The following is a 25,507-nucleotide window of genomic DNA, read 5'->3' as shown; positions in this document are numbered from 1 at the left end:
GGATGGTGTTTCCTCCTGGGCACTGCATTTTAAGAGTGATGTGAACAAGTTGGAGTATGCCCAAGTTGGGCAACAGGATGATGAATGGCCTAGAAACTACATCCTTTGAGGAGCAGCTGGAGGAACTGAAGTAGTTTACCCTGGAAAAAAGGCATGAGGATGTGGGATGATCATTTTAAAATATTCACAGGGCTATCTTATAGAAGAGTTGGACTCCTCTGTGTAATCTCAGCAAGCACAATTTAGACCAATGGGTGTACATTACAAAGTGGCTGATCTTGTCTCCATAAAAGGAAGAATTTTCTAGCCCTTATGAACATTCAGAAAATAGCAGCTTTGTAAGGTAGTGACTTTACTTTAATGAGGGTTGTTAGGACAGTGTCTGGCTAACCAAACACCAGACGATTCATGAACAGGATGGCAGATTTGGAGAGATGACCTGATCCAAGTGCCTTTCACATTCAAAGGTCCTAATGACAGACCCTTAAAGGAGGAAGAAAAGCATTACTGCTTTTTCTCTTAGATCCCATACAAGCATTAACCACAGAAATTATGTTAAAATTGGTGTTAAGGGCAAATATCAGTTACAAAGGTAGGAGGCAAAAAAGCCATAGGAACTTTTCTGTTTTCCCTGATGGTTGGGAATTTTGTTTTAGTAGTGTGTGTTTGTTTTTTCCAAAGCAGACTGAATGCTTTTTTTTTTTCTTTTTCACTTTTAAGATCCTTTAGAGCCCTGCTATGCTTTCTTTCTCACCAAACTTATGCTCCTCTTAATATGCTGTTCGCAGGATACTATATTTTGATAAGGTTACTCTTAATCCAAAGTTATAAAGCAGCATTTTGGGGAATAGCAATCTGTGTCCACATGTCAAGAAACCACCTCTGTGGAACAGCTGGTGTTTAAAGTTCATTAATCGTTAATGAGGTAGCATCCAATAAAATGTGTGCATTGGAATAGTTTGACCCTTCCAGACAATTGGTGAAGTAAGCAGGCTGGGGATGATTATCCCTATTTTACCAGTGCAAAAACTGAGTTTTGGAGTAGCTTGCCTACCATGATCATGAGTGGAGCTGGCTCTAGAATCCAAAACTTCTGACTTCTATTCCAGTACTCTTTATAATACTGTTTTTAATATGAAAGGCTACTGTTCTTTCCTAATAGTGGGTTTAGTGACTTACATAGGTGCAAAATATAGTTTTTCTTTCTTAACTACAGTGGTTGTCTGGAGTAGGAGAGCAGATTGTTTTGGCCAAAGAGCCTTTAACTTTAATGTTGTACCTCGTTCATCTTATATCCTAAAGAAAGTCTATAGCAAACATTACCATTGATGTCTGAGGATACTTGACTTTCTTCTTGAAAATAGGGATGCTAACAGTTACTTCAAATAAAAATCCTAAGAATGTAGACAGAACAACGTTTGCTAAATGGGGTAGATTTGACTGGGCAGTGCAGCAAAATGCTTAGGAGCTCTATCAGAGATCTGGGTTTAAATTTTTGTTCTGCCACTGACTGGCTGTGATATCATTGTCATCTCATAAAGCCTCAGGGTTCTTATCTGTAAAATGGGAATAATAATAGGATTTGCCTTTTTTGGCTGTTGGGAGGATTAGATAAAATAATGTGTGTAAAGGCATGAACATCATGCTGTTTTTTAAAAATACATTTATTGCCTGCATGGCTCAGCGGTTGAGCATTGACCTATGATCCAAGAGATGGCAGCTCAATTCTTGGTCAGGGCACATGCCTGGATTGTAGGCTTGATCCCTAGTAGGGGGGGTGCAGGAGTCAGCCAGTCAATGACTCTCTTCATCATTGATGTTTCTCTCTCTCTCTCTCTCTTTCTCTCTCTCTCCCCCTTCCTCTCTCTGAAGTCAATAAAGACATTTAAAAACAATTAAAGAAAAATTTAAAAATAAAAATACATTTATTGAGAGTTAATATCCATTGTCTCTTACTCATTTTTCTATTGGGGCATTATTGTGTGTTTCCTACTTACTTTCACTGTGCAGTTTAAACTCAACATAGTAGGTGCTAAATAAATCCTAGTCAGTAATATCATGCTAGACCAACAATCAGTAACAATTCAACTGAGCAAGTGAAGTGCTTCATGGGTGCCCAGCCCGGTACCAGTCTCTGAGAATACAAAGCTGCCCGAGACTAGGCCCTTGCTAAGAGAGTGATGCATAGGTTGCTGCCGAGGCCAACCTGCCGGTCCAGAAAGGTCTGGAGATGCGTGTTGAGTGACTCAACAGGTAACCAAGCCAAGAAAGGTGGGAAGGGCCTTACGAGAGAGGAAAAGCTGAGTGAAGGTACAGAACTCTTAAATCAGCAGACTAAGTGAACTGTAAGCTGGCATCGGAGTTATAACACTTGTTGGGCTATTCATGTAACCTGTCAGAACCTCAGTTTCTGACAGCGTGGAGGGTCCTCAAAAAGTTACAGATAGAGATCTGTAAAAAGAAGTAAGTAATGAGATTTACCTACTAGCCTTGATGAGAAGATCCAGTGAGGTAATCTTTGTTTTGTTCTTTAGTTTTGTTGTCTTCCAACTTTTAAGATTTTGGTTTTTTAAAAATTTCTTTATTGTTGAAAGTATTACAGATGTCCCCTTCCCCCCGTTGATCCCCTCCACCCTGCATCCGCCCCACCCCCAGACTTTTCCCCATACTATTGCCTGTGTCCGTGGGTTACGCATATATGCATGTAAATCCTTTGATTAATCTCTCCCCACACACTCCCCCACCCTGGCCTTCCCTCTGAGATTTGTCAGTCTTTCCACGCTTCCATGTCTCTGGATCTGTTTTGTTCATCAGTTTATTTTGTTCGTCAGATTCCACATATGGGTGAGATCACGTGATACTTGTGTTTCCCTGCCTAGCTTACTCCGTTTAGCATAATACTCTCCAGGTCCATCTGATGGGCACTTGGGCTGCTTCTAGATCTTAGCTACTGTAAATTGTGCTGCTATGAACACAGAGGTGCATAAATTCTTTCTGATCGGTGTTTCGTTCCTTAGGATATATTCCTAGGAGTGTGATCACTGGGTCTAATGGCAGTTTCATATTTAATTTTTTGAGGACCCTCCAGGCTGTTTTGCATGGTGGCTGCACCAGTCTGCATTCCCTCCAGCAGTGCACCAGGGCTCCCGTTTCTCCACACCCTCAGCGAGGTAATCTTTCTCAAGTACTTGCTGGACACATAAACCGGCACAGCGAAAGTGCTCAATGTTTGTCACCTTTACCATTGTTTTAACTTAATACCTTATAACTGTGAACCGGGTCGTTCCAAAAATAATTCACTCCTTGGTCGTGGGTCTGGGAAGGGCCGCGCCAGGATTCATAACCCCCGTTTCCGACTCGAGGAGCTTTAAGACGCCGGGCCAGCGCCAGAGCCTCAGTCCCAGTCAGGCGCCAGCGTGACGTCCCCACGTCGGGGCGGCAGCGGGGCGGGCCGCGCGGAGCTGGGATCCCAGGGTCACGTGGATTCCGGCCTCGCCCCGGCGGAGCCCGTCCCCCGCGGCTGCAGCAGCGGCGGCTGCGCCTGCGCAGAACGGAGCGCGCTCTGCGGCTCGGTCCGCGGCGGAGGCGGCGCGAACTGCTAGGGGCCGGCGGATGGCTCTGCGGGGCCTGGAGGGCTCGGGACCCAGCTCCCGCGGGCGGTTAGAGGAGTTGGGGGCGGCGGCCGAGGAGCGCGAGGCGCCGGCAGTGGCGGCGGCAGCCGTGCCCCAGGACGATGAAGAGGACAACGGCCGCGGCCTGCTGCGCTGGGATGGCTTCTCGGCCTGGCTGCACTGCGTGTGTGTGGTGGGCTTCGACCTGGAGCTGGGCCAAGCCGTGGAGGTGAGGCCCGGCCGCAGCGTTGTCCCTCCTCCCTGTCCGGGTCCGCGCCCGCGCCCGGGCGGTCGGCCTGGACCCGGGCCGCCGCGCATCCGGGCGTGGCTGGCCGCCTCTCCGCCCATGGGGCCGTGCTGCGGTCTATTAGCAGTTCCCGTGGGAGGATCATGGGCTGCGGCTAGGGGTGAAAAGTTCTCCCAAGGCCCCTCCTAAATACTTGCTGCTTTTTTCTTTAACTGGGTGTCACCAGAGTAACTGAAATGGTTAGCGGCGCCCGGAGGAGGCTGCAGGCAGGATGTTTGGGACCTTTTCAAGAAGCAAACAATGCCCCTGACATATGTGACATATGGTGAAATATAATAGGCAAACCTCTCACAACAAACTTTCTTATACTCTGGAGATTGTTTTAGTCATTCACAGTGGTAACTCTTAGAGCATTTCATTGAGCCTGAGCTGAAATGCTTATCTCAGCGCGCATTTCCTCCTTTGCCGCCTCTTGTTTCTCGTTTCTGTTATTTCTTGATGTTGCTTCTGGAACAGTTGGCCTGAAAGCTAATATGAAGATAAACATAGGGAATATCTTTTGCCTGTGAATCTGTCAAATTTTCTACCTTTATGGCACCTATTGAAAGGCCTTTGAATCTGTTGTTGACTTTGTTTAGGGTACTTTTTGTAGCATAAGAGATTGCTTGTCTTTATGTGTCAAACACACACACCAAAAAAACGTTATCAGGCTCGATCCCCGCCCAGTTAGGGGCGAGTGAAGGAGGCAACCAATTGATGTGTGTCTCTCACATCAATGCTTCCTCCCCCCCACTCTCTCTGAAAAGCAATGGAAAAAAAATATCTTCGGGTGAGGACTTAAAAAAAAGATGTATGTTTCAAAGATTTTTTGTTTGTTTTGGTAGTGATGACATTTTAGTGAACCATCTCATTCTGACACCAGTGACGTGGGTTGGCTAGGAAAATTGACCAGGGGGTTTTTCTTAATGTGAAGATACTGCTTTTGTATTCAGCCAGTCTTCTCTGTTTTATCATTACGCAGCTCCATACACGGTTTCCGCATAGATCTAGGCATTATGCTGGCTGCTGGGCATACAAATATAAACGATATGCTCTGAAATGTATTTGTAGATTGAGACTACAATTTAGGGGAGAACCAAGAATTAATCACAGTAGCAGACGGCCAAATGCAGTACCTGGCACGTAGTGGTCTTCAATAAATACTTGCTGGTGGAATGAGTACAGGAACAATTCTTTATCTTACTGAGATTAAAAACAACTGATTCCCAAAGAATTTGAAGAAGAGATTTATAAACCATCTATTGATTACATTGACGTGTTAATCTGAAGTTATATGTAGAGCAAAATACAATTTAACCAGAAAACAATGGATTGGGTTGTTGTAGTTGAATGTATTTTTACATAGCTGAGGGAGATCTTTTGGGACTCTTATCATTTGGGGTATTCTTTTTAACATGAGTATATTTTTCTGACCAAATAAACAATACTTAGCATAATTGAGGCTACAAAAATGTGGATCATTAAAGGTCTAATTTTGAATTTCATTTTCCATAATATGTGCACAGAGCTTTAGGTCAGGTCATATATATATATATATATATATTTTTTTTTTTTTTGCATTCTGAAACTTTAAAAAAAAAAAGAACTTCATTAACTCTTTTCATTAGGAAACTGCTTACTAATACAAAATTACATATTTGCTTCAGTGTACTACCTATAGTCCATTGTCCCTAGATTAAGAGTCACTGATTTTAGAAGGTGTAGGATGAGAGTGGGGAAGATTCCCTAAAGAAGGTTCCAAAGATAGATAAACACATTGAGATGCAACACAATTTTGTTTTGTTTTCCTGAGAAACGTAGAATATTGCATTTTGCCACTTTTAAAATAAAGAAAAAGGAACACAAATTAGAAATATAACAAAATAGTTGAAAAATATATATTATTTTACCTTTGTATTATGGCTATATCCAGGCCAAAAATGGACAGGAGGGTGGCTGTAGTGGGACAAGAAAATATGAGTAGAATTGTGTTGGAGTAGTGACATATAGCCATGGGAACTCAAGTGAGAAATTAGTTAAAGAATAGGTAAAAACTAAGGTTGGATAGTAATATCCTAGAACCCACCACCTATGCTATCAAAAAGGCAGACATTGAGCCTGGGCAGTGTTCCTCTGGTTGAGCTCAGAACCATGAACCTGGAGGTCATGGTCCAGTTCCCAGTCAGGGCACATGCCCAGGTTGCAAGCTTAATTCCCAGTAGGGATGTGCAAGAGGCAAGCAGTCGTGATTCTTTCTCATCATTGTTGTTTCTCTCTCTCCTCCCTTCCTCTCTCTGAAATCAATAAAAACATTTTTAAAAAAGGCAGTCATTGAATCTTAGGCTTGAGAGAGGCTTAGGCATTTGTTCTGCCATGACAGAAAATAACACTCTCAGATTTTAAACAAATGCATAAGCAGTACCACTTATTTAAGTTTAAATTCCTACTAAAGTGACAGTATAGAATATTTATCAGGAACTCAGACTGCCTAAGTGTTTTGTTTTGGTGAGATATTAACATATTTTTTTATTGTGATAAAATAGACAAAGCAAAATTTACCATTTCAACTATTTTTTAGTGTACAATTCTGGGTCATTAAGTACGTTGACATTGTTGTTCAGCCATTGGACTTCCTAGGTTTTAATCTATGTGACTTTGGGTACATTACTTTGTCTGAGCCTCATGCTCCTCTGTAACAGGGTAATAGTACATGTGTCATGGCATTGTTGTGAGAATTAGATAAGTTAATGTATGTGAAGCATTTGGAACAGTGCCTGGGACCCAGTAAGGCCTGTATAGGTAACTCTGTATAGGTCAGTCTGTATTTGGGAAGCATTGAGATTCCCTTTTTCATTTTCCATGGGGAAAACCCCTAACTTTTGCTTTGAAGATGAGGTCTTTGGACTTTGGTTTTCTCACTTGTAAAATGAAATTGAATTACTAGAATCAGTACTTTTTTTTTAAGTAGGGGAATATTTTTGCCCTGTGTAAGTAAAAATCTAATGTGGTACCTTGATCGCTAATCTGTTTGAAATGGGGCCTGTGTGTGATTATATTTGGTTAAAAGGAGCAGAAACTAAACTACAGCTCAAGCAGAAAAGAACTTTTGTTGTAAGGCCACAGAAGTATTTCAAGATATCCAAGGGACAAACCTAGTGGGACTTCAGAAAATGGCTAGAGCCCAGAGCCAGGGACGCCTCTTGTTTATGCTCTTGTTTTATGGTTTTTGTTCATGCTTCATGCTCCCTGCAAACTGACTTCCTCTGCTTCTTTGATATTTATGGTAGTAAAGTTGCCCCTTTCAGCCACTTCAGTGGAGAGTAAATGCCACTCTCATTCCAAACACTAGAGGAAGGTACTCAGGCCTGGTTTGGGGCAGGTTATCACTCTGATACAATCAGCTAAAGCCCTGGGTGGTTGGGGGATTTGTCCATGTTGCACAAAATATCTGTGGTGGGGTGGGGGGAGGGGGGGACGGACCTGTCCTTAGTGTAGGAAACAGTTGGAGAGGAGGGTATCTTTTGAGCTAGAAGAGCCTGCAAAAGGTGTAGACTGCAGGAGGTGTGCTTAGCTTTTTCCCCCCTGAAGTAGACCCTGAAGCATCATCAGAGAATCCAAGTGTCCTGTGGAACAGGTTTGAAATTCTCTGGATTTTATATATTCTCTGTTACTTCTAGATCTGAAATTACCTGATTATCTGAAAAGTCTTAATTATCTGATTACAGAATTGCCTCACTTATTCAAGTTTCCCCCCTAATTAAGTAATAATATGCTGATTGTTGAAAACTTGGCAAGAAAGAAAATTTTAAACACTAGAAAACATCACACATAATTATACTAAGAAACAACTGCTATTAATTAATATTTGGCATTTTTGTTAATGCTTTTTTTTCTTTATATAATTTCATTATCTGTCAAGGATTAATTTGATTGTTAGGAACAGAAACCCTCTTGAATAAATTTGAGCAAAAAGAGGTTGATTGTGAAGAGTATCTTGGAACACAGTTACAGGAAACGGGAATGAACCTTATGGAATTTGGAAAGCCCCAGGCTTTTGCCTTTGTTTCTGGAGCTGTGTGGCCTTTTGTCTCTGCTGCTCTGCATGTCTCGTTCCATTCTCCATGCTGAGGGTGGTTTCCCCTGCAAGTGTCTCAGTTTCAGGCCCCCCCCCCCTCCCCGCTTTACTTGACTTTGGGTTACCCTTGTACTGATTTTAGCCACTCTACTTTTGTATTCCGGAATCAGACTGAAGTGTAATTCAAATACTAGAGTATCCAATTGGCTCAGAATGGGTCAGATTCTCTGTTTTGTTCAGTTAGGTGTCAGGAGACGGTCTCAGTAACAGTAGTGGCTAATTAGGGTCACCCCTGCAGAAGGGGGAAGGGGACACTTCCAGAGTATGGGCTGGGCAGCAGAGTCTCAAACTGGACTACTGTAAGAGTCTGCTTCTATTGATAAACATTCTCATAAACAGTTTGCCAGATCATTAAAGAGCCTTAATAAATAGAGTATTATGGACCATAATTTATTTAACTATGTTCCTTAATTTTGATATTTCGTGGTTTCCTTTTTTTCTTCTTCATAGTATACAGATTTATTTGCTGCCTGCACACACATCTTAGAGATGTTCTGCATTTTTGAGCGCCTTTAAATCCTGTGAACTTGGAGAACATCATAGAGGGTTGACATTTCTATAATTTGAGGTCGCCTCCTGAACCTCTCTGGATCCTGGTTTTGTAAGAATTGAGGGCATCAGTGACGGCCTTCCTCCTCTTGAAGGCTAAGACCTATCAACTTTTTGGACAGAGTTTCAGTCTAGTGAAAACAGCCCAAGTTTTGGGATTTGAACATGATTTTTGGCTAATTTCTGCAATTATCTGAGTTTCACTTTCCTCAAATATAAAATGGGAAAATATCCTGAGCGTGTTGGAGGTACTAAGTGAGGTAATGCATGTAAGCATTAATGCCTGTCATTTAATGCATGCCCAATATGTTAGTCCCTTTTATAGTTAGTGTCCTTGTGTATTCAGTAATCAATGTGGGACTATTCTTAGCTATTCCCTCACTCTTGCCTTGCCGTAAGTTGATTTTTTAATTTTTAATTTTTAAAAATTTTTTATTTATTTTATTTTTTTGTATTATAAAATTGTACGCCTGAAACCTATATAATTTTATGAACCAATGTCACTCCAATAAATTCAATAAAAAATAACATAAAGCAAAAAATTAAAATAAAAAAAATAAAAGGAGTCTATTAGAAAAGGAGGCAAGAAGGGCTTTGAAGGGGAGCCTAAGGAACTTGGGCTTTAGCTGGTCAATGGACACAAAGCCATATATTATCCCAAGGGTACTAAAGAGCATCAATGCCTCCTGCAATATTTTCTATTTTTTATTTTTTGTTAATCCTCACCAGCAGATATTTTTCCATTGATTTTAGATAGAGTGGGAGTCAGGGAGCGAGGAGAAGAGAGAGAGAGAGAGAGACATACGTGTGAGAGAAACACCTAGATTGGTTGCCTCCTGCACGCGCACCACGGAGCAGGGGAATCGAACCTGCAACCCTTTGGGACGCAGGGCAATGCTAACCACTGAACCACGCCAGCCAGGGTGCTGCTGTATTTTCAACTGACGTGTTGCCATCCCTCTCCAGTTTCCGTCCAGCTGGAGGAGTTGGCCTAGATGTTTGATGGACGCGATCGGTGTGATCCTTGGTGTCTTCCAGCGCCTTGTTCTCTGCCGCTGATTTCAGTTCTCGCTGCAGTAGAAGCAGCGCTTAGCACTGGGTGGGGATGCTCCGGCAAAGCCCAGCACACCTGATATCCCGGCGGGGGAGGCGGATTTAGAGCGAAAGGAGACAAGCCTTGGGGACGAATCGCGCCGCGCCAAATTGATTTTTAAAAAAAATACACAGCTTTGGATGTGAATTGCAAGTATTTAAAGCACTTCCTGGGAATCAAGTATATTAGATTGCATTCTGCTGATGATCTATGACATAGCCTATTTGTATGTACATATAGTTTGTATTGTACCTCTTGCTGAATTTCAAGCCAGTTAACTATAAAAAGCAGGACAATTTATCATTAATATATTGCGTGAGTCACAGATTTCATGTAGATTAGTGATCCCCTTTCTGCTCCCCCCTCCTTTTTTTTAACAGATTGGAGATAAAGCTTGTTCTGGGGTGAAGACACATTTTTATGCTGTTTTTAAAAGAGCAATTAGCAGAATTGACTCTTTTCTTTCCCACTTCTGCATTTTTGAGTCATTGCCTATTCCCCCTTTTCCTCTCACAGGGTGGAGCCTGGATTAGTCACCAGTTTTCTTTATCTTAGCAGTTTCTGTTTATTTTTCTGAGAAGGATAAAGGCAGTTGTGTGAAGGGTTCTTTCTTTTTTTCTTTCACTCTTAATTAAACAGTGATACATAGCTTCAGTATTTGATCCTCAGCAAGTTTACTCTTTTAGTTGAAATGGGTGTTATGTGTAATTATATGTTGCTGTACTCTTATTGAGCCATCTGTTCAGCAAGTATTTATTGGGCACCTACTATATCCAGACACTGGTATGTTCTGAAGATAAAGCCTTGGTCATTCCCCCTTCATTGAGTTTATAGTCTAGCAGGAAAGGTAGGCCATTTAACAGTGAGTGCTTTGATAGGAGGATTTTCAGGGCACTAATGATGGCCTTTTAATTTCCTTGTAAAATAGTAGCACTTCATAGTAGCTTGATGAAGTTATATGATTCGAGAATTAAAACTTTAGTGTCCTTTTGAGCTTCTTAGGCTCCTAGATTTTACAAAGGCTTCTTTGGTGTCACTGATCTCTAATTCTGTTATGAAATTGTATAATCAATCTGGAGATAATCTGGGATATTCTCCTGTCCAGTTAGTCCTTTCATAAGTACTTTATGCTTCTGTATTTACTATGATGCATGATGTAAAACATGGACAGTTACATCTAAACTTTACTCTCTTTTTTTGAGAGAAATGCTTCAAACTATTTTTATTGAAGTATAACATACATATAGAAAAGTACACAAATCCTAAATCTGTAGTTTGATGAATTTTCATAAAGTGAACATACCATGACATTACCATGGGGTAAAAAACCCGAATCTCACTGCCCCAGAAATTTCCCTTACCTTCTTTCAGTTATGACCCATTCTCTGTTCCCCTCCAGTCCCTGGCAACCACTAATTTACTTTATATCTCTATGGATTCTATTATTTTGTACATTTCATATGAATGGAATCATATTGTATGTGGCCTTTTGTGTCTGGCTTCTTTCACTTAGTATAAGGTTTTCAGGGTTCATTCATGTTGTATGTATTAGTACTTCATTCCTTTTTATGGTTGAATTTTATATCATATGGGTATACTGTATCACATTTTGTTTATCTGTTCATTTGATGGAAATAAGGATTTCTTCCACTTTTTGGCTATTATGAATAATGCTGTTATGAACATTTGTTTACAAGTTTTTGTATAAATCTGTTTTTGCTTCTCTTGGATATATACCTAGGGATGAAATTGGTGGGTCATATGGTTACTATGTTTGCTAAACTGTTTTCCAATGTGGCTGCATTTTCATTTTCATTTACATCAACAGTGTATGAAGGTTCTAATTTTTCCATATCCTGTCAGCACTTGTTATTGTCTGTCCTTTTAATTACGGCCATGCTAGTAGGTAAGAGGTAGTATCTTATAATTTTATTTGCATTTCCCTAATGACTAATGATGTTGAGTGTCTTTTCATGTGTTTATTGGCCATTCGTATATCTTTTTGTTTTTTTAAATGTCTAATCAAATCTTTTACCCATTTAAAAATTGAGTTATTTGACTTTTTATTGTTGAAATGTGTTCTTTGTATATTCTGTATACTAGACCCTTGTCAGATACATGATGTGCAGATATTTTCTCTCTTTCTGCGGATGGCTTCACTTTCTGGATAGTGTTCTTTGAAGCACAGTTTTAAATTTTGATAAAGTCTAGTTTATGTTTTATTTGGTTGCTTGTGTTTTTGATTTCATATCTAAGAAACCATTGCCCAGTCCACGGTCATAAAGATTTATTCCTGTGTTCTAAGAGTTTTATAGTTTTAGCTCTTATACTAGGTCTTTGATTCACTTTACTTTTTGTGTATGATACGTAGTAGAGGTGTTACTTTTTAAAAAATTTATCTTTATTGTTGAAAGTATTACAAATGTCTCCCTTTTCCCCCCATTGATCCCCTCCATCCTGTACAAGGTGTTACTTTTTTTAAACCATACTTTGAGATAGTTTTAGACTTACATAGAGTTGCCACAAAAGTAATTCATGCAGCTTCCTCTAAAATTAACATTTTACATAAACATCGTAGTGATCAAAACCAAGAATGTAGCATTGGTATGGAACTATTTATTAAACAACAGAGTTTATTCATATTTCACCAATTTTTTAATGTCCTTTTCTTGTTTCAGGATTCAGTCCAGGTTCCTACATTACACATCAGTGTTAATGTCTCCATAGTCCTCCAGTCTGTGGAAGTCCCTCAGTTTTTTCTTGTATTTCATGACCTTCACACTTTGGAATAGTACTAGTCAGATATTTTGTAGGATGTCTCTGAATTTGGGCTTTTCTGGTATGTTCTCATAATTAGTCTGAGGTTATACATTATTGAGAAGAATAATACGTGATAATTCATCCTCTCTTTAAGGGTATGTTGATTTTTGTATGTGAGTTAATGTGTTTTTTAAATACTCAAGGATATGTTTATTAATTTTAGAGAGAGAGTAAGGGAGAAAGAGAGAGAGAAATATCAATGTGAGAGAGAACATCAGTTGGTTGCCTTCTACAGGTGCCCCAACCAGGAATCGAACCCACAACCTAGGTTTGTGCCCTGACTGGGAATGGAACCTTCAACCTTTCAATATATGGGACAACACTCCAACCAACTGAGCCACACCGGCCAGGGCATTAGTTAATGTTTATGTGGGAGATCAAGGCAGGTGTTTCTGGGGAAATGTAGTGTCTTCCAAGCCTGGGATGCTAGGTGGGGTTGTGCCATGGAGACAGATATTCAGTCACACTGCAATATTCAGGCACCCATTCACAAACAGCTAGGGTACATGCAGGCATTAATTTTCCCATGTTCAAGTAATATTATCAGTAAGTTAACTGTTATTCCTAATTTCCCTTTTCCTGGGACCATGATTATTCTCCCACTGAGGTAGAAATGTTAGGGTATCCAGGGGCAAGTGGCAGGTAGACGTATCATTAAAGAGAATAGCCCCATTTAAAACATTTTATAATGCTGTTTTTCAGTATATATCAGTATTTTTCTGAGGCCCATGTTTTCCTATCATATTATAATATGAAGTATATATGCTATGTCATCATTTTTAGGCCTTAATAATTATATCAAATAAAACTTGTTTCTTGTCTTATTACCTGGCCACCTTCCTCTTATTTGTTATAACATGGGAGATCTTATCCTAGGTGACAGAACCAGGGTGACATTAACTGATGTTCTCCGTCCCCCTGTGATGCCTCCCAGTAATGAGAGTGGTCTGGAGGACAGAGATGCCTGGACTTGAGCTGTGGAGAGAGAACTTCAAGTAAGAGGTGCCTCCAGGTACCAGGACCAAGCCACAGTTGATTAATTTACATATAGATATCAGGAGCTAACAGACTAACAGTTATTGCCCAAGCTTATATTTAAACTTTTTTTTTTCATGAAATAAAATATGTACATAGAAAATAATTCTAGTAACTAACAATGTGCAGTTCAAGATACTTGGCAGTGGTTACTTTTGTTTTTTTAGATAGGGAGTTTAATTGAGGTTTTAAAATTAAGCCCAGCCTGCATGGCTCAGGTGTTGAGCATCGACCTATGATCCAGGAAATTGAGGTTTGATTCCCCATCAGGGCACATGCCTGGGTTGCAGGCTCCATCCCCAGTAGGGGCGTGCAGGAAGCAACCAGTCAATGACTCTCATCGTTGATGTTTCTATCTCTCTCTCCCCCGTCCCTTCCTCTCTCTGAAATCAATAAAGATATATTTTTTAAAAATTAAGTATGAACTTTTCTGTTTTTAAGTACAGAGTAGACATTTGGATAGCTATAGTATATAACAAAATACTATTACTTTTTGAATATTTTATCTATTCCAAAATAAAATACTGGGTAACCCTAACAGAGTATATTAAAATGAAATTCTAGAATGCTCTTTGACAGTCTAGTACAACCAGTTTTTAAAAGGCAGACTTAATAGGTTATATAGTTCTTGTACCTTTCTAGCTTGCTTAAATATATATAGCATATATAAACTTCTTAAATATACACACATACACACATATATATACATATATACACGTTATATATACTTAGGGTACTCTTTTATAGGTAAAACATACCAACATTTTTTCTATATTGTCATGCTGGTGTTTTAAACCATAGGAAACCAAAGTCCAAAGGAACCATTGTGATTATGGTTAAAAAAAAAAAAAGAAACTTTGTGTATTTGCTTTTGAGTGGATAGTTTAATCACAGGAAATAAAAATCTGAAGGGCACTTACGTAAAACTTATGTTAGAGCCTAAGATTACGCTATTACAGGTCTCTAAACTTCCCAATATGTTTTATACCAGCAAACCCCAGGGTGGTAATTTAGATGCAATGAGGTTTTCATAAAATATGGCTAAGTAGGTTATAAGCGTGCCATTTCTGCTTTAAAGGGAACAAGGTAAAGTGGTCTTAAGGGAGATGTATCTACACATAAAGAAGAATTACACATTAAATATTGAGCTGTTGAATGGACTTAATTTGAGGGTATATCCACTGATCGAAGAAATATTTTTTTAGTGTCTACTGTGTAGCAGAGACTGTTCTAGGTGTCAAGATAGAGTGGTGAACAAAAGAGACCAGATTCTTGCCTTCATTAATTGTGGAAACAGAGGTTAAGTGAGGTTGGTCAGAACATGGGATATAAAGCAGGGTAAGTAGAGAGAATATGCTTTGGTGTCATTCCCTGTTTCAGGAATGGTGGGGTGGTTTTCATGTAACATACTAGACCTTCGCCATAGACCTGGATTGAGGGCTGTGATTGCACGTTAATGATCACTATTACAGGTGCAATGAGAAATGGTGGCTTGTATACTTTGGAATCAGACCTAAATTCAAGTCCTAGCTCTGGCACTTATTAGAAAATAAGTTTTTGGGAGAGTTATTTAACTACTGTGAACTTGTTTCCTCTTCCATAAAGGTGGGGAGAATTGACAGGGTTGTGAAAATGAAAAACTCCAGAAGATGCTCATTAAGTATTTCCCTCCATCTTTCTCTTACCTTAGGTTTCTTATATGTAAAATGGGGATACCACTACTAGCCTTGTCTATTATTGTGAGAATGAAATAAATATGTGAAACCAATTTAATATAGATTAAAATATGGTATTTCTGTATGTTATTTCTGGAAAGGGAAGATTTTCAGGCTCTCAGCAACTCTGGGGACTGGAAGAACTCATGGATTCTGCCAGAAGTGGGAAGTCATGGATCCCCACATTAGCAACCCAACATTAACATAATTTAGCTACTCTTTGTGTTGTTATCTCTCCTTTTTAAAAAAATACTTTAATAAGCTTTATTTTTAAAATTTATCTTTATTGTTCAAAGTATTAGAGATGTTTCCTTTCCCCCCACATTGATCCTTTCCACTCCACATCCACCCCACTCCCAGACCTTCTCCATAGCAATGTCTGTCCATGGGTTATGCTTATGGACATACGTTTGTTGATTAATCTCTCCCCACCCACTCCCCCAGCCCCATATTCCCTCTGAGATCCCTCAGTCTATTCCATGCTTCTATGTCTCTGGATCTATTTTGTTCATCAGTTTATTTTATTTTTTACATTCCACATATGAGTGAGATCATGTGATACTTGTCTTTCTCTGACTAGCTTATTTCACTAAGCATAATACTCTCCAGGTTCCTCCATGCTGTGCCAAAGGATAAGAGGGCTTTCTTTTTTACAGCTGCATATTATTCCATGGTGTAAATGTACCACAGCTTTTTTATCCACTCATCTACTGATGTGCACTTGAGAAGAATGTATATTCTGCAGCTTTGGGGTGGAATGTTCTGTAAATGTCAATTAAAGCCATCTGCCCTAGGGTGTCATTTAGGGTCACTGTTTCCTTGTTGATATTTCGTCTGGAAGACCTATCCAGTGAAATCAGTGGGGTGTTAAAAGTACCCTATTATGACTATTTTGCTGTCTATTTCTCAAAGTCCTCTAGAAGTGTTTTTTTTTTTTTTTGTAAATTTAGGTGGTCCTATATTGGGTGCATATATGTTTATCAGGGTTATATCCTCTTGATCAATCCCTTTAGTATTATGTGGTGACCTTTCTTGTCTTTTGTTATAATCTTCATTTTGAAGTCTATTTTGCCCGATACGAATATTGCTACCCCAACTTTTTTTCTTCATTTCCATTTGCATGGAAAATTTTTTTCCATTCCTTCACTCTCATCCTGTGTGAGTCTTTTGTTTTGAGGTGAGTCTCTTGTAGACAGCATATATTCGGGTCATGTTTTCTTATCCATTCAGCCACCCTTTGGCTTTTTATTGGAGCATTTAATCCATTTACATTTAAGGTTATTATTGATAGATACTTATTTATTGCTGTTTTAATTCTTTATGCCTATGTTTCTCTTTCTCTCTATTTCTTCTTCTAATTAAAGCAGTTCCTGTAACATTTGCCGCAGTGCTGGTTTGGTGGTGATAAACTCCTTTAGCCTTTTTTTGTCCGGGAAGCTCTTTATTTCACTATCTGTCTTGAGTGATAGTCTTGCTGGATACAGTAGTCTTGGTTTCAGATCCTTGCTTTGCATTACCTTGAATACTTCATGCCATTCCCTTCTGGCCTGTAGAGTTTTTGATGATAAGTCAGCTGACAGCCTTATGGGAGCTCCTTTGTAAGTAACAGATTGCTTTTCTCTTGCTGCCTTTAAGATTCTCTCTGCCCGGCCAGGCGTGGCTCAGTGGTTGAGCATCGACCTAGGATCCAGGAGATTGAGGTTCAATTCCCTATCAGGGCACATGCCCGGGTTGCGGGCTCGATCCCCAATGACTCTTTCATCATTGATGTTTCTGTCTGACTCTCCCTCTCCTTTCCTCTCTCTGAAATCAATAAAGATATATATATATAAAAGAAGATTCTCTCTTTGTCTTGAGTTCTTGGCATTTTAATTATGATGTGTCTGGGTGTGGGCCTCTTTAGATTCTTCCTGCTTGGGACTCTCTGTGCTTCCTAAGCTTGTGTGATTTTTTCCTTGGCCAGGTTAGGGAAGTTTTCTGCCATTATTTTTTCAAACAGGTTCTCTAACCCTTTCTTACTTTCGAGCTCTTCTTGCATTCCTGTAATGCGAATATTGTTACATTTCATGTTGTCCCACAGCTCACTTAAACTGTCCTCCTGTTTTTTAATTGTTTTTTCTTTTTGGGTCTCTGATTGAGTGATTTTTTTCTACCCTGTCTTCTAATTTGGTGATCCAACCCTCAGCTTCCTCTAATGTGCTGTTTATTCCTTCCAATGTATTCTTTATTTCTGCTACATCATTCTTAATTTCCTTCATAGTTTCCATATCCTTTTTATGCTGTGGGGCATCCTTACAATCAGTGTTCTGAACCCTATATCTGATAGATTGCTTATCTCCATTTCATTTAGCTCTTTTTCTGGGGACTTCTCTTGTTCTTTCATTTTGGGCTCTTTTTTTTTTTGTCTCCCCATTTTAGCTGCCTATTTGGGTTTGTTTCTATGTATTAGATAGATCTGCTAGGACTCTCAGTCTTTTTGGAGGGTCTCTGGTGCAGGCCAATGTCAGATGCAGTTTGTGATTTGCCCTGAGTACTCTGTTTGGAGCTTTCAATCCTCTGCTTGAGGTCTCCTCTGCTGTGGCTGGGTGCAGTTGGACAGAACCAATGCACACCAAAGTCTGCTTTTCTAAGGCCTGGTTCCAGAAGCAGACCAGGCAAAGACTCAAAGCACCCCTGAGTTCTGCCTCTGCCTGTAGGCCCATTAATCTGATTCTCTTAATGAGCCTCAGGCTGTAGAAACTCCACAGGGTTGGATGAGAGGTTTTCCAGCAGGGTGGTGCAGTTGCTCTCCCCTGGCCCCCCCCCTGCTGGCAAAAATAGTAAATTGTCTGCCTGAGAAAGAAGTCCTCTGCAGTATGGGGCAATGACTCGGCACAAGAATCCAGGGGGGTGCCTTTTGAGCTCTATCTCCAGAGCCCACAAGCCTAGATTCTCCTCACACAGTCCACTCTGCCCTCCCTCTGCTGGAGCCCAAGGTGAGTGGCAGCACGCAAAACTTTGTGTTTTGGCTCTTTAAGAGGGTGCCTACAGTTCCAGCTTTTTCTCCTGGCAGACAGAAACCCCACTGCTTTTCACAGCCAGATGTTATGTGGGCACCTTTCTCAGTTCTGGTGCTGTTGGCTGGGAAGCCCAGCCTGCAGTTTAGGCCCCAGAGTCCTCGTAGGAACCCCCCACAGCTGAGCTATCCCTCTGGACCCTGAGCTGCTGCCTGTGGGAGCCCAGCCAGCCCTCTCGTGCCTCCACACTTCCTACCAGTCTCTATGTGGTTTCCACTTTTTCTCCTTGGTTATGAGGGTGCTCTCCAGCTCAGAATCTTCAGTATTTAGGATGGTTTTTCTGTATTTTAGTTGTAATTCCGGTTTGGTCCTGGGAGATTGTCAGTGTTGCTTCCACTTAGTCCGCCACCATCTTTTGTTTTCTCTCCTTTTTGTTGTCAGCCTCTAGTTAACCTGCTGAACCTAATCCCATCTCTTCTTCACATTCCCAAAATAATCTGGATTGGTCTACTTGAGCACTGATACTCTTTTGGGCAGTATTTTCACACCTGGCAACATACAGGCAGTTGATAGGCTTGTAGAGTGGGTGCCCTTAATTCTGGTGTTTACTAGTGCTTGTTCCACAGTAGCTGTTCTAGCCTGGTTTTCCTTCCTTTATTGGGGCTGTGGAGCAGGATTTCCCCTCAGAAAGTGGCTGTGATTACTACAGACACTAAACTGACCTGCCTAGGAAAATACAATGATTATTTAAAGAAATTGGAGGGAATTGGGATAGGTTTTATGGTGGGAGATGGCCTTTGAAATTTCTTAAACTGCAGATAATTATTTTTTCCTTTTCCTTTTTCTTTTAATAAGAAGTTAGTAATTTATGCTACTTCTTGGAATCAATTGAAAATTATTATTGCTTCAAGTAGATACCAGCTGATAGATCAATTTCTCTTTAGATTTTAGGCTTCCATTAAGCTTTGAATTACTGGTAATTCAGTTGGTAAATTATTCTTGATAACTCAAGATTTCACCAATCTTTTAGAGATAACTTGGAATAAAAAAACCTTTTTTTTCCTAAATATAAATCCTATTTAATTCTCCCAACTTTTCACGTTTCATTGTTAAAATTTGTGAACTATTTCTTAAAACTATTTGACCATAGCCAACTAGTATTTAGATAAAGTACCTACTAATACTTATAATATACACTTAATATATTTTTCTAACAAAATTTAACTCTTTGTCTTCTAGGTAATTTATCCTCAACATTCCAAACTTACTGATAAAGAAGTAAGTAAAACTATTGCTTTGTATAATCTACTGTTGTATTTGTTTGTTTTTATTGGGTGTGTGTATCAATATATATAGCTTTTGTTTTCTTTTTCAGAAAACCAATATTTGCTATTTGTCTTTTCCAGATTCAAATTCAGGTAACTATTTTTCATGTGGTGTTTCTGTTGAATTTTATTTATACTAAGAGTACTGATTAAACTGTTAATATGTGAAAATTGATAGAAACAGCATATTAGAATATAAACTCAATTTCAGCCTAACAGGTTAATGATTTAGATTCTTAGCTTTATGATGCCTAGTCATGTCTTGTTGGTTATAGTTGGTTCAATTTTTAAAATAACTATTACAGTGTAATGAAGTAAAACGTCAGGGAGCAATACACTGTTGAAATAGTGAAGAGATTGAAAATCAGCAACATTGGTATGTTTGGGGATGTTTTGATTTGTTTTGTTGTTTGTTTTGTCTGGGGGTTTATAATAAGTAGTTTACTTCTAGTTTAGGATTTGAGAGCTTGCCAGGAACACTGTAAAAGCAGTGAGTTTAAAAACAACATGGTGAATCTGGTTATAAATATGACCATCAATTATTTTCAATAATTTATATGAGCTAATATATGTATAGTACTTGGAATAGTGTTTGACGTATAGAAAACACTGTGTGTTTGCTATTATTTTAACTTGGTTTTGCTGGTCTTTTTCAAACTCTCCCTTTGTGTGGTCCTAATTGTTGAAATCTTTCAGGTTACCTCTTGTGTTTCACTTATAAAGCTGAAAAGTGACCAGAGCATTCAACTTCTTAGACCACACACAGTTAGAACTCTATGAAGCAAAGACACTCAAGTTCCCTTTCCTTTGAGGTTTCTTCTAATATTCTGTTAATTTAGTTTAGTTAATCTGATTTGGGAGATTTGACATTTTTATTTTTTCCCTTTTTTTATAAATGCTTCCGGAAGGTTTTTTTTTTTATACATTTGGAACTCAGCCTTCATGACATATGTAAAAAATAAGTGCTATCTTGGTAAAAAATAAAATAAAGCAAAATGATGCCTTTGAGGGATCCCAGTAGGGCATTTGTTCTGACCTGGAATTATTGGAATCTTTTACTATGTTTTGCCTACAAAGTTCACACATGCAGTTCTGAATGTAGTGAATGTTGAATTGGACTTCCAGGACTCAGGGTAAGCTGAGTTGTATGGATTGCAGGATGAGCTGATTATGATTGGAGTTCTAGCAGATTCTACTGCACTTTCTTCTCTTTTAGATAATAGTTGGTTTTCATGGCTTTCTTTCTTTTTCACATCTCTACACAAGCATCAAGTTAATTACATGATATTCAGATAGTTTTTTCATTTCTGGTTTTGTAGTTAGTCTTTCCAAGCGTCATTTTCTTACTGGAAGTTAAACTCAAGTGTAAATATATGTAAATCAGAATTTGATCAGTACTTCAGGCATTTGAGTGACTTACAGATGTTTTGTAATGCCTTTTTTATAAGTTCTACATCAAATAAAGTGTGGTTTATTTTATTCAAAATATGATTGGTACTTAGAAGTGCCCTCTTAGCAGATGAATATTAATCTAGACAGCAAGAGACTGAGTTTTCTGTGTATTTGAGATCACTCTTCTCAGTTGTGATTATCCAAAGAGTTTGTTTCACTTAAGTGTTTTATTAAATGGAAGTTGGGATTACTTTGCCAACTTTGAAATGGATTTACTTTTTCCTGGAATAGTTTTTATTGTTATGGAAGGAAATCTAGGCACAGTAGAGTAGTCTTTAGGAAAGCCTAGGTTTTGTTTCCATGGTCCACATATATTTTTTTTAATCCTCACCCGATGATATGTTTTTATAGATTTTAGAGAGAGGGGAAAGGAGAGGGAGGGGGAGAGAGAGAGAGAAACATTGATGTGAGAGAAAAACATCGATTGGTTGCCTCCTGTACGTGCCCCAAATGGGGATTGAACCTGCAACCTTTTGGTGTACGATGCTCCAACCAACTAAGCCACCTGGCCAGGGCTCCATGGTGCACACTTTAAAAGGTAAAATATTTAGACTCTGGTATGCTGTACAGGTAAAGAAGAATGCTTTGGGGATTTCCAACAGAATGATTTGCCAGTCCTCCAACAACTCCACCCCTACCCACCCCACACACATACCCTAGATTTCATGACTTTAGAAATTGGTTTGTTTTTAGGTTTCAGTTTCTTGTTCCATTTGAATGGCTTTTATCTTTGGGGGCCCAAGTTTAAAATAATGTCTACTCTTTAATAAATATTTGTCAGATTTTTTTCTCTCCTGATTGTTTATCATTAACGTCATCTAGATGTAGCTGTTCCTGAGGCTTAAGCTGTGATGGGTTCCCAAGGACTATAACCACTATATTTAAACATGTCCAGAGACGAAACTCAGCACTAGTAAAGTTTCAAATAATGGTGAATTCAAGGGAAAGGTTAATCCTTGCTCTGGATGGATTAGATGTGCAGACAGTATTTGTCTCACCAGATTTCTTCTCTGTAAATAGCAGGGACATTGTCACGTACTTTACACTTTCCTGTGCCAAAAGCAGTGCTTTTCACACTGTGTTGAAAGGCCAGTTGGGTTTTTTAAAACTTTCCAATCTGGTGGACCAATGCTTTTATAAAATATAATTTAAAGGAATTTTTAGAAAAATGAAGCAAGAAAAACAACAACAAAAAAGCAAAATAAAAGTCCAGATTTGTCATGACAATATCAAGTTGCTGTAAGAGTTCCTAAATACTTAGTCTCACTTTGGATATTTATTTCATCATAGACCAGTAACAAGATTTGCAGGCTGGTATCAGTCTATGGACTACACTTTGAGAAGCCCTGATCTAAAGTCCCACTTCTCAGCAATTCCAACTCAACCACTTTAATAACAGGGAGAGTGAGTGCATAGAGCTGAAGGCCAAGGATAGGGCTAGCTCTTGAAGTCTCATGTTTTATCTTCATCTTCTGCATTCTGATCTGCTTTATGTATTTGTGCTAATAATACAAATAGCAATCTTTAAAGTTGTCCATTCCCTTTAGGAAAAATATTTAAGCTTTTTTTCTTAAATCTCTAAATGATATTTTAGGTACAGGAAATATGTTTACCTTTAGCTTTGCAGTCTTGGTGTAATTGGAAGATGTAAAAGAAGCTTGCAAAATACTCTGTGCCCTTGATATTTTAAAATATCATGACATTCACATAGGAGGAGCCATGACTGAAAGGACTGGTTGCTTACTTGAATGAACTGTTTTGCAAGATGTTTTGCAAGTTTAAGAACTCTGATCTGAGAGGCATTTTTCAGAATGATTTTTTTTTTTAATTCTTTTTTTAAAAATGTATCTTTACTGATTTCAGAGAGGGGGAGGGAGAGGCGAGAGAGAGAGAGAGAGAGAGAGAGAAACATCAATGATGAGAGAGTCATTAATCGGCTGCCTCCTGCACTCCCCCTACTGGGGGATAAGCTGTAACCCAGGCATGCGCCCTGACCTGGAATTGAACCAGTATCTCCTGGATCATAGGTCGATGCTCAACTGCTGAGCCACACTGGCCTGGCTTTTGTTTTTTGGGGGGTTTTTTAAGTCCTCACTCAAGGATATTTTTTCCATTGCTTTTCAGAGGGGGGGGGAGAGAGAGAGAAAGAGAGAGAAAGAGAGAGAATCATCGATGTGAGAGAGACACATCAGTTGTTGTCTCCTGCACGCACCCTGACCGGGCAGGGACAACCTGCAACCCAGCTACATGCCCTTGACTGGGAATCGAGCCCCTGACCTTTCAGTGCCCAGGCCAGTGCTCTGACAACTGAGCAAAACTGGTCAGGACTTTTGTTTTTTGAGTGAAGAAGCTTTTGATCTCTCTAAGCTTTTTTTTTTTTAAAAAAAGTTTGAGGTACAGTTCACTCATGTAAAGTGTATAATTCAGTGATTTTTCATATGTTTACAGAATCATGCAACTATCACTGCAGTCAATTTTAGAAAATATACATCACCCAAAAAGAAATTCCATACTCCATTTGTCATCCTCCCAACCCCCCACCCTGGCCTTAGGCAACCACCTATCTACTTTATTTACCTTTTCTGGATATTTCATATAAATGGAGGTAGTGTTTTGAAGTCCATTTGACTTGAAAGAGCCAGTGCAATGTAGTAGTGGTCCAAGAGCACCAGCTGTAGAGTTAGACTTCTTGGGTTTAAATTCTTGCTCTGCCATTTAACAGATTTATGTCTTTGGATGATTACATAACCTTTCTGTGTTTTGGTTTACTCCTCATATAGGAAAAATAATGGGACCTACCTGAGAAGCATGAAGACCAAATGAATTAATGTATCTAAAGCATTTAGAACAGTGCCTGGCACAGAGTAAGCACTCAATAAATATTAGTGCTCAACTCATATGTTGGAAGGAAAAAAATTACTTCTTCAAAATAATGAAAATAATTTTCACCCAAGATTCTATTTGATTTCTGTTATAAGAATTTAGTTATTTGGAAAAAGATGGTGGGGGAAGGTTACAGAAATTTCCTTGGTTTAAAGAGTGTCGGGTTATTAGTTCAGTTTTCTAGGCTAATAAAGATTGTGTTAGATTAATTAAAATGGAATGTTTCCTAGAGCTATGGGGTCTTAATGGGCAGATTTGCTGTTTCTTTAACACTTGGTATTTAATCATGGGAAAGGGTTTATGTTGCTCTTGATCAAGAACTCACATTAAGGTGTATTTTCCTTAGAGAGCTGTCATTTAATCTTAAAACTTGTGTAAGTTCATCTTTATACCTTGGTTAATATAAAGAAAAAAATCATTTCCATTAATATGTTCTCTCACTTTGATGCTGTAATCAGAAAGCTGTGACACACAGCATAACTTTTAGGTCTATTTGGAGCTTTGTAGATCTTTAGTTTTCTTAGTGAATATATTGGGTAGGATGCTTGATGCTTGAAATTCAGTACAGTTGTAGGCCTGCTGTGGACTTTTATTTTAGAATCATTGAATATAACTGCTGGAAGTGACTTTAAGTGATTATCCTATGGTACTCCTTACTTTTGTTAAGGAAATTGTGAACCTTAGGTTAAGTGACTTCTAGAAGGCTAATTATTGACAGACCTTCAACTAGATCCCATTGATTGTGGCTTCTCTTTCCTTAGATCATAACGTTTTTCTCATGACCACACTCATTATGTTACTTATTTAGAACTGCAGTCTCTTGTTATATTGACAAACTGAATGGGTCATACTGACAATTTAGATTTATTTTTGATGAGGTTGTAGGGTATCATGATTGCCCTGCCCTTTCTAAGGTATCGTTTTCTGCAAGGCAAATGTGAAAAATCTGGTTGCCAATCTGTAATGCCTCCTTTCCTATGATGACGGATAATGGCGGGGCCAGGATGGAGAACTAAGGTTCTCAACAAAGCCAGATAAGGAATTGATGTTTCTTTAGTAACCTTTCATATGTGAATGGACAGATCCTTGAAACATAAAATGGAAACCATTTACTTCAGTTCACAAGGACACTATTAAAGCCTTTTTAACCTGGTAAACTAGTTTCCTGACCAGTTCTGTACAGCTTGTGGGTGCAGCTGGTCACTGGAAAGTTCTCACAACATGCCTGTGATTTGGGAATGGAGCCAGGTGGGTAGGGATTTAAGGCTATGGGAGTGTCATTACTTCCCTTTCACAAATCTTAGCATTTCTTATATTTTCCAGATATTATAATATCTCTTAAAATCCATTGCATTTCCCTGTTCTATCTTGTTAAGGTCCCAGAGAAATTAGTGTGTACTTCTCAGTGGATCTTTTTCTTTTTTTCTTTCTTTCTTTTTCTTTCCTTTTTTTTTTTTTTACGATAAGTGTCTTCTAAAAAACAAAATTAAGCTATGAGTATGTAAATCTGTTGAACTAAAACAATGCTATGTTTTCCTTTTTTTTTTATTTGGTTAATCCTCACCTGAGGATATTTTTTCTGTTGCTTTTTCAGGGAGAGTGGAAGG

The 25,507-nt window shown here is 39.0% G+C and overlaps 1 protein-coding gene across 1 annotated transcript in view; it reads left to right on the top strand.

Moving 5' to 3' along the window:
• Window positions 1–3,612: 3,612 nt before the first annotated feature.
• DENND6A (DENN domain containing 6A) overlaps window positions 3,613–25,507 on the top strand; it is a 52,249-nt gene continuing 30,354 nt past the window's right edge. Inside the window, exons 1-3 of the mRNA XM_087825044.1 lie at window positions 3,613–3,840; window positions 19,480–19,518; window positions 19,616–19,658. Coding sequence (XP_087681170.1) covers window positions 3,613–3,840; window positions 19,480–19,518; window positions 19,616–19,658 — 310 coding nt within the window. The remainder of the gene's footprint in view (window positions 3,841–19,479; window positions 19,519–19,615; window positions 19,659–25,507) is intronic.

The sequence above is a fragment of the Miniopterus natalensis genome, chromosome 15 (genome assembly GCF_054644295.1).
Source record: "Miniopterus natalensis isolate mMinNat1 chromosome 15, mMinNat1.hap1, whole genome shotgun sequence".
In the NCBI taxonomy this organism is placed as follows: domain Eukaryota; kingdom Metazoa; phylum Chordata; class Mammalia; order Chiroptera; family Miniopteridae; genus Miniopterus; species Miniopterus natalensis.
Note: the sequence above shows the minus strand (reverse complement) of the source record. Positions and strands in the feature narration are given on the sequence as shown.